This window comes from Euphorbia lathyris, chromosome 6 (genome assembly GCF_963576675.1).
Source record: "Euphorbia lathyris chromosome 6, ddEupLath1.1, whole genome shotgun sequence".
Taxonomy (NCBI): domain Eukaryota; kingdom Viridiplantae; phylum Streptophyta; class Magnoliopsida; order Malpighiales; family Euphorbiaceae; genus Euphorbia; species Euphorbia lathyris.
In genome coordinates, this window is record NC_088915.1 from 9,945,323 (window position 1) to 9,955,532 (window position 10,210).

General features: G+C 35.0%; 1 protein-coding gene across 4 annotated transcripts; it reads right to left on the minus strand.

Annotated features, from left to right (window-relative positions):
- Positions 1 to 743: 743 nt before the first annotated feature.
- On the minus strand, positions 744 to 9,679 carry LOC136232294 (probable magnesium transporter NIPA6). Of its 4 annotated transcripts, none has more exons than XR_010690453.1 (10): positions 9,435 to 9,679; positions 9,285 to 9,341; positions 8,142 to 8,232; positions 7,527 to 7,687; positions 7,311 to 7,438; positions 5,706 to 5,843; positions 4,345 to 4,437; positions 4,156 to 4,211; positions 2,209 to 2,329; positions 1,317 to 1,331 (listed from the first exon to the last, which is right to left on the minus strand). XR_010690453.1 is itself a non-coding variant. In XM_066021353.1 (9 exons), the coding sequence occupies exons 1-9, from the start codon at positions 9,562 to 9,564 to the stop codon at positions 1,210 to 1,212; spliced, it is 1,041 nt and encodes a 346-aa protein (XP_065877425.1). In that variant the 5' UTR covers positions 9,565 to 9,679; the 3' UTR covers positions 744 to 1,209. The 4 variants fall into 4 exon arrangements, 1 of the variants encoding a protein (XP_065877425.1); XR_010690455.1 differs by having other exon boundaries at positions 5,699 to 5,843; XM_066021353.1 differs by lacking the exon at positions 4,156 to 4,211 and having other exon boundaries at positions 744 to 1,331.
- Positions 9,680 to 10,210: the final 531 nt, after the last annotated feature.

Consider the following 10,210-nt stretch of genomic DNA (forward strand, 5'->3'; position numbering starts at 1 on the left):
CGTTAAGAATCAATAAATAAAACAAAAAAATTACAAATTTAACAAAGTATAAATTTAATAAATCATTCATTTAAAAATTGAACAAATTTAACCTTAATCAATAAAAATAAAGTAGATTAGTGGTATCACTTAATGGTTGAAGAACAAAAGGTTGGTGTTCAAATCTTACATCTAAAATATAATATAATATTTTATTTTTATTTTTATTTTAGAGTTTATTTATGATAAGTAAATATTAAAGAAATTAATTTATAAATATAAAAATAAACCTTTATCATTTGACTTTTAACTTTTTTCTTTAACACTGTTAGTTTTAGACTGATGTACCCGTTTGTAAATTTTTAAACCACGTACTTTTCCTATTAAATTATTCTTGATTAATAACCGTAAAGATATTATTTCTCAAACAAAATAACCATAAAGATTTTTTTTTTTTTTTTGTAATATGTACCTAACAAGTTGTTAGGAAAAACGCAATAGACACACCATTTCCATGGAATCCAAATTATTTCATAAAATATAGGGATAGGATATAATGTTTAGGGCTATAAGCAGTTTTACCCCTCATATCTAAAATTATACAATTTTATCTCTAACGTTTACAGCCAAAAACAATTTTATCCTTAACATTTGCAAATTGCTCTCAATTGCCAACGTTAGAGGTAAAATTGCTCCTAACTGTAAATATTAGAGGTATTTTTGCACCTTATCCCTAAAATATAAAAAGCTAAAGTTATTTTTAATCAAATTTTTTCCTTTTTTATAGATATTATTCAGCAATTGTTTCCAATGGACAACTGAAAAAAAGAATTAAAAAAAAAAAAACTAACTAAAACTGTCAAAGAATCAATCCATAACTTTGCTCTTCCTACATTTAACTTATATCAACAATCAATCTATATGCAAACTATTGACATTATGCACCACACTCTCCCACTATCAACACACTAATTTCACTGCTTATAAACTTCAGCTTTAACCAACAAGATTCCGGTACTTCTATCCGCTCGAAACGACGCTGTTTATGAAACTGTAGTTGCAGAAAGCTGCTTCCTCGCCCCCCAAAAAAGCTCGGAAACAAAGTATTTACAGTTTACACTGGACGTATAATCTGATTGAAAACGACGATGTGACAGCATTAATGCAGGGGGGCATGTCATTGGAAACTCAGCATGAGAATCAATGAAGGTTGTTGTTGTTGTTGTCTAGTCACTTATTGTGTAGGCAAATTTCATCAAGAGATGGAACTTCTCCCTCTTCATATTTCAGGAATTCCCCGTTGCTGCTGCAAAGTCCGGTCGATAATGTAGGCGACAATGGCGCATAACCACCTGAGTTACATAACCGGAATTAGCAGGGCCGTCTCTGGGCATGGCAGGAGGGGCCCAAAAATATATACTTTTTAAATAATAATACAGAAAAGAAATCTTAAGATGCAACGGTTACAGAAACAATTCTAGACCTAAACATATCGCAGCACACATCTCGACACAAGGGAGGTATGACCTAAAAATAGATTTTTTATAAAAAAGAAAAAGTACAAAAATTAAAATCTAAAAAATGCACCGACAATAATTATAATTGCTAGGTCTAAACAATCACAACAAACAATTTTATACAGATAATGTTTTTCAGAAATGAAAGTGTTGCAAATGACTTTGTTAAACTTGTTGATGTCAGCATTTGAAATTCAATTATTATCCAAATATTTTAATTGCTTTTCGAATAATCTTCACTATACAAGTGACTATTGTATCTGCTGAAATAATTTTTTCGAAGTTAAAATTATTAAAAAACTATTTGAGTTCATCAACTTCACAATAAGAAAGTTTGAATGGTTTAGTAATTTTATTTATTGAAAGAAATATGTTAGAGCATATTGATGTAAACAATGTATTTAGTGATTTTGCATCTAAAAATGCTCGTAGATAATGTTTTGTATAAGCAACTTGGTAATTAATGCCAAATAAAAAGTTTTTCTATATGAAAATGTGTCATTTTTAAGTAATTTTTCTTTTACATAGTATTTTTCCACTTTATTTTTTAGTTGTACTTATATATTAGGGCCCTTATTTAGTACGTTGCCCTTAGACCTCCAAAATCTCAGGAACTCTGGGAATTAGTTGTTTAAAGTACTTGAACATAATAACCAGAACTATTCATATATATTCCATTTGTAAGAAAGAACATATGTTGGAAGTGACATACCTCTAAACGAAGAAGATCTTTCGAACTCTCTAGTCGTCTGTAACAAGACTGTACCAGAAAGAACAACAATGAAGCCACATATTTCAGATATAATGCTACCCATGCTTTGACCATCCCAATCCTGAGATACATTTCAACATTCATGTTATCAGATCAGAGCCACAACAGTTTCGAAAATAGATGCATTGGTCACAATCTAAAACGAATATATTTCAGGGGCCAAGGCGAGACATTATTTGGATCTTTAAGTTTTTTTCTTTTTTGTTTAGAAGTCAAAAGGCAGCTCTATTCAAGAGGCGCGCGCCTGAGTGCCCCTTTCTGAGCCTAGTGCCTTGCCTGAGGCACGACTAGGAGCAAATCATACTATGCCTTCCAGTTCATCATGAGACGAAATCATAATTATTAAAGGCGCATTTCAGGCTCAAAAGGCGCTAGGCTCCAAGCATGTCGTTTTAGAAGCCAAAAGACAGCTCTGTTCAAGAGGTGCATGCCTGACTGCCCCTTCCTGAGCCTAGTGCCTTGCCTGAGGCGCGCCTAGGAGCAATCATAGTATCCCTCCAGTTCATCATGAGACGAATTCATAATTATTAAAAGTGCGCCTCAGGCTCAAAAGGCACTATGCTCCAAGCATGTCATGTCGCTTTAGAAGACAAAAGGCAGGCCTGTTCAAGAGGCGCGCCTGAATGCCCCCTTTCTGAGCCTAGTGCCCTCCAGTTCATCATGAGACCAATTCATAGTTATTAAAGGGGCTAGGCTCCAAGCATGTCGCCTTAGAAGTCAAAAGGCAGCTCTGTTCAAGAGGTGCGCGCCTAAGTGACCCTTTCTGAACCTAGTGCCTTGCCTGAGGCGCGCCTAGGAGCAAATCATAGTATGCCCTCCATTTCATTATGAGATGATTATAGTTATTAAAGGCGTGCCTCAGGCTCAAAAGGTGCTAGGCTCTAGGCATGTCATGTTGCTTTAGAAGCCAAAAGGAGGTTCTGTTCAAGAGGTGTGCATCTGAGTGCCTCTTTTTGAGCCTAGTGCCTTGCCTGAAGCGCGCCTAGGAGCAAATCATAGTATGCCCTCCAGTTCATCATGAGACAAAGTCATATTTATTAAAGGTGCACCTCAGGCTCAAAGGTGCTAGGCTCCAAGCATGTCGGCTTAGAAGCCAAAAGGCGGCTCTGCTCAAGAGGTGCGCGCCTGAGTGCCCCTTTCTGAGCCTAGTGCCTTGCCTGAGGCGCACCTAGGAGTAAATCATAGTATGCCCTCCAGTTCATCATGAGACGAAGTAATAGTTATTAAAGACATGCCTCAGTCTCAAAAGGCGCTAGGCTCTAGGCACGTCATGTCATGTCAGAGTTTTAAGTTAAAAATAGGATGTTCTAATCTCAATTTTTTCCTATCTATATGATCTACGAATGAAATTAAATTAAAACAAAAAGAAAGAAATAAAAAAGAAAGAAAATTTGGACACAACTATCGAAAAGAACAAACAAGAAAACACTGCACTTGCACTTTATGTCTTTGGATTTAGACTTTTTTACTATGAGTTATGATTACCAAAGAGTTAGTTGCTAATTTGAAGTTCATATCATGCATCTTAGTAACTAACCATTTGACTATTTGTTGCATTTTAGAAATGTTAATTACTGTTATTTCTGATTTTATATCTATTTTCTTTTAGTGCGCCTAGTGTCATCCATGCGCGCTTGAGCCTTACGGTTAGGGTCAAGGATCCCGTGCGCCTTTAATAACTATGGACGAAGTAATGTTTTTCACTTATAATACAAGCTTACGGTTATTCAGGGGGACTTCCTTCTTTTCAGTGACATTTTGGTCAAAATTTAGCTAGAGGTACTTTCTTTTTACATGTTTAAGTTTTTTTATTTTTCCTGCAAAATCAAAGTTTAAGGGCCAATATATTCTTTACTGCCAAGATTAGGTGCCAGGAACAAAAATTACCATAGTAATACATGTCTTCTAGTGAATATATAGAATCATGCTTCAATAAGATGAACCTGCATTCATTCACTTTCATCCTAGTTAATATAGTCAATTTTAAGCTAAATGAATGTCATGAAAATAAATAAAAAGAGGCTTAAGAAATCATGAAATCAGTAATGTAATATTCCAGAAACAATGTAGCCGCACCTTAAACATGATGACACTGGCAAGAATCGTGAGAGATGTGAACATGACATAATAAATGGGTGAAACAACTGCAGTGTTGAACGTATCGAGCGCCTGAAACATAAGAATTGTTGATTTTAGCATGTCAGTTTTACTCAGAAGATACACGTTCAACTCCTAATAATATAGATATAACCTTAAGTATAGGGCTGTAAATGAGCCGAGCAGCTCATGAGCGTCTCAGCGTTCAACTTGATGAAAGCTCGACTGAGTTGGACTCAATTTATAAGCAAGTTGAGTTTGAGCACGGTGAAATAAGGCTCCAAAGCTCGTGAACACGCCCAGTTATAGGTCATGAACAAGCTCGATTATAATATTCATAAACATGTTGGTTGGATCACTTTTTTTAATAATAGTATTTCTATAAAAGGGGAAAAGTAAAACTACTTAGTTTTGTGTGAATATTTAGTTTTGTAGGTAGTTCTGGTAAATAAATTTCAAATGGACATAAGTAATGAGTTTTTCGCGAGCAAAGTTTACAAACAGAATTAACGAGCTGCTCGCCAGCAAAGCTCTTGAACAAGTAAATGAGCTTCGCGCGAGCAGCTAACAAACAGAATGTTAAGCTCGAGCTCGTCTATTTCGGCTGAGCCAAGCATGAACAGGTCAAAATTTGACCGACTCGCCTCGATTACAGCCTACTAAGGAATTAATGAAGAAATTAAACATTTAACTGATTGACTACCTATGGGTTATGAAGCATGCAAATGAATCTAGAGCATAGCTGATCAAATCTGTTCTACATAGTACACCCACTTCTTTCAGACTGAAATTTGGTGTAACATGTGTTACAGAATTTGTGTTACAGATAGCCTTTCTTGATAATAGGAATCAGTTACTTAATTATAGGAATTATACTAGAAGTAATTTACTGTAATTTATTTCATTTCCTTGTATAGCATACCTGATGATGTATGGGTATATTACACTCATGGACTTAAAAAAAACATGGTTCCATGGAAAATGTGGTTTTAAACAACTTTAATTCTTAGAATTTTTTCCATTTTGAGGTCGCTTACTTTCATAAGGGACTTCTATGTCAGTAAAGGGCAAAGTACAAGGGCTTTTATGTCCGTTTTTTAGATTCAAGCGCCATAAAGAAATAAGGCCAAAGTTGAGGGGTCGTGGATGTAATTTATCCTTATAAGTTATATACATTTGGAATTAAAGTAGACAAGCATACCAACTGGAAGTGAAAAAAAATTCAGAGTGCAGAAAATAAAACAGAAAAGCCAAAAAAGAGCTCTAAGAATGTGATTGTATGTTTGCATCAATTCAATGGAAATTTTTTGAGTAACAAGCAAAAGAGCCTCACCACTAACCTTGTTGAGATAATTCATTTGAGTGACAACACAAGCGATGACGACAAATATAAACAACCATGACTCCGGATAACTTAGTTGATTGTTCCCTTCAAATGTCAATTTTAGTGCTGTTCCAACGGCTTTAACACTCATCACCTGCACATAGACATTACTCCAGTCAATATATACATATTTAGCAGTGGTTTTAATCCCTTCTCCTATCAGGGACGGATCCAGGAAGGAGCTGAAGGGGTTTGAGCATCCACTAATCACCGAAAAACTTCAAAAATTCGATGAATGTTTTTATTTTTTAATGTAAAAACACCTTAAAAATAGGCTTAATACATCTCTAACCCCATGTAATTGTCCAAAAAAGTCAATTGCCCCTTTATACCTTTAAAATGTTTAATTTACCCCTGAACTTGTTTAAAATGACCTATTAACCCCCTAAAATCCAAGTGGCGGAGTAAGGAGAAATTTTAGAAAAGTTGGAACTCGCACACTTTAAACAAGTTCAGAGGGCTAATAGGTACCTTTCAAAGAATCAACTGGTCAATTTAGGCAAGTTCAGGGGTTAATAGAACTTTTTCAAAGCACAGGGACAGTTGACTTTTATAGACAAGTACCGGGGCTAAAGATGTATTAAGTCTAAAAGATATTAATTTAGCACCCATAAATCATGAGAGACCACATAAGTACCCCAGTTTTAGTGAATCTTAGATCTGTCGTTTGTCTCCTATCCCACATAGTAAGAAGGAAATTGTAAGAATCAACCACTAGACAAAGCAATATTAGGAGATTGTTCCATTGTACGCATTTATAAGTGCACTCTATGAATTTCTAGCCAGCTTAAGATAACTGATTAATCTATTTATGACATGTTTTTTACCAAACTCTTGATTGAGTTCAACCAACCCAAGATTGTAAACTCTAACAATTTCAAAGAACAAATGTGAATGGTTGGGTAAATTACACTCACGGCCCCTCAACTTTGGTCTTACTTTCTCTATAGCCCCTAAACTTAAAAACCAGACATAAAAGTCTCTAAACTTTGCCATTTACTAATGTAAAAGGCCCTTTTGAAAGAAGACGACCTTAAAATGACCGATGACAGCCTCAAAATGAAAAATTCCAATAACTACAGTTGTTTAGAACCACATATATATGGAACCATTGTCTTCTATTTTCCAAATCACCATTTTGGAGCTTTTTCTCTCTCTAAAGAGCCACTTTCTCTCTCCTGACCAAACAACACCTAAACATATCATTTTCATTGGCTCTACAATGAAGAGTTACATGCTATAAGAGTGGTCAAATGTTAAGAGAGTTTTATGTTTGTAGAGGGCAAAATTACAAGGACTTTTAGATTTTGAAGTTAAGGGGTCATAAAGAAAGTAAGCATAATTGAGGGGCTATGGATGTAATTTACCCGAAAATGGTTCACTTTGCTCATAACTAACCCTGGTTAAAATTTAATGAAAGAAAGAACATGACCGAATGCATATTAGGGCCCTTTTATGGTTTAGTATTTCAAATGGAAAAAAAAAAAAAAAAAAAAAAACTGCTTAAAATGAACAGAAAAATCTGAAATAAAAAATGCCAATGATAGTTCAAGTGATTTACCGAAAGAGAACCCATCAATGAACAGATCCCAATGAAAACTAAGACATTTGAATGCCCACATTGCGGCACAGAATGGAAGATCAGAACGAAAACAAGCACAACAACAGAGGCCACATATAGCAAAAAAGCTGCAACAGACAACAGTAATATGGTTAACAAAGAAAAAGGATGAAATTGATACAAAACAAAAGAACACATTCAAATTGGAAACTTTACCTGGTTGAGTTGCCATAGTCCATATCTCTTGAACAGAAGTGATAGGGTGCTCCTCTGGTGCATGAATCACAATCACTATGGAACCAGCAATGCACATAACACAACCCAAGATCCCAATCTTTTGCAACTTCTCATGCAAAATAAAGTGAGCCAACACAGAACTACACACCATCCAATAGAATGCACATGACTTAGAAGAGGTTAGGGTTAGTAAAAAGGCTTAATATATTTTTAGTGCAATGTACTTGTCTAAAAAAAATCAATAACCCCCTCTACTTTCAAAAGGTTCTATTAACTCGGTGAACTTGCTTAAAGTAACCAATTGACTCTTTGAAAGTTAACTACTAGCCCCCTAGACTTTCATAAAGTGATATGTTGGTCCTCTAAACTTGTTAAGGTGTACACTTTCAACTTCCCCAAAATTTCTCCCATACTCCGCCACGTTGATTTTAGGGGTTAATAGGTTAAACAAGCCCAGGGAGTAAATTGAACATTTTAAGAGTATAAGGGGCCAATTGATTTTTTTGGACAACTACAAATAGCTAGGATGTACTAAGCCTTACTACAATGTTAACTTTGGATGAAAAGACATGAAATGTAATGTAATGAGATCACCTTACAATAATACTTAATGCACCAAGTGGAGTAACAAGAACTGCTGGCGCAAACGCATAAGCAATGAAGTTTGCAACCTCTCCAACAATCACTACATAAAAGGATAAAACAGAGATGAACAATCTCCAATGATACGGAAATAGACACCGAGAAACACTATTTCTAAAAAACATAGAAACGTATAAATATAATAATATAGGGACATATTTAGTAGTATAAAAAGTATAATAATAAAACATTTGGGGTGGTATTTATACTCCATAGATAAAATAAACACTGGCCATAAAATAGAAATAATTAGGAATTGTGGAATAGAAATTATCATCCATTAAGAAATTCTAGCTAAAGAGAGAGCTTCAATCGGATATAGTCATTTTAACGACCCATTCCAGAGCGGTTGGTGCCGGAGTTGAAGGTCTGAGCAAGGAGTAGCACTAAGAGAGGGTGAAGGGTTAGGAATGAAATGAATCCCATATCCGGAAAAAAAAAATAAATAAAAAAAGGAAATGAGGTTTATTAGTAAGGTGTGTATTCAATATGGAGACACATTTTAAAACCGTGAGAACCAAGGTGTTGGATTTGGACTAAAACTGATAAAATGTACATATTATTGGCCCAATTTATTGCATTCATAATCGGAATTAGAATTGGAATGTGTTTATCAGCAGAAACAGTTCAATTAGATAGAGTGGTAGTCGGAATTGGGTGGTGTTTATTGGAAGAAACCTGTTTCCTAGTTTCAATATTTCCTAAGAGCTGTACTGCCTTCCAGGAGTTTCATTTCCAAAGCGGACACGAAATGAAACCTGAAAATGCTAATGAGTAGGAGTTTCCGTGGAACATAGCAAATAACAAACAAGTTACAATTCACTAACCAATTATCACTCTATTAATTTGACTAATAGGAAAATTTCCATTAATTTCTAAACCTGCTGAACGAATTACAAAACCACAATCTTGAATCATTAAAATTGACGACTATTATATAGATCCCACATCCATTAATCAACAATTCCCAATATATGGTTCAAAAAAAACAATTCCCAATATAAATGCTATTATAAGAAACTCAAAATTTCCCAAAATTGATGAACAATTTCCAGAAATAATAAAGAACTAAGAGACAAAACAAAATCCACTTACTCGTTGACATGCCCAACCACCATAAAGGCTCCAATAAATATGAGAATCCACCAACACCTACATAAATCCAAAAAAAAAAAAAAACAAATTAGGAAAAAAGGAAAAACCCCAATTTAGGTACGAAAAGAAAAAATAAAAAAGATGACGAACCAGCTCTAACACCGGAAGCAGCAGCAGCTCTTCTAAGGCCTTTCTTCTTGATAATAAAACTTGCGCCAATAAATGCACTTGATGATAAAGCCAAAATAATACCTTTTAGATTGTCTTTAGAGAAAACCATGATGTTGAATTGAATCTCTCTGTTTTTTCTTTTTGTGGTTTCTGAAATTCTGTGTTCGTGGAGTCATTTAGATTTTAGAATCAGCGAATCATCGGCTCTTTCTTCGTCAGCTAATTCGTCGTGAATATGCTGTCCACTGTTTCAGTTTTTGTACTCTACTTGTTAATTTGGAAAGGGTAAGGTTAGGGTGTGATGCTGTACAGAGAAGTTCTGTGCGCTTCACTTGTGGTTGGGCTCCACCTCTAGCTGTGTACAGTTGAAGTTAGGCTGGGTGGGTAACGGTCCTGAATCGAGAATATAAAACAAAATTTGAATCCAATTGTCAAAAGGGTGTTGTTAAACCCAGCCACAAATTTTCACCCCTAGCCCCGTGAAAGGACGAAAATATTCTTTTGTACAATTGGATGATGTTCATACGCCCGACTGCGATTTCGGCATTTTTAAAAAATCACCCACAGATTCAATTTTTAAGCTTAAATCAAAAAACAAAAACAAAAACGGTAAATCTTATTATTTTCGCTTTCCCTTTACGGTTGTTGTTACACTCCATGTTTTGGTTCACAAATTAGTCCGGATTTGATCAAAGAGTGTGTAGGGTATTTGAGAGGTTTTGTGTTTTTTCAAATTTTAGATAAAGGGTAGTTTG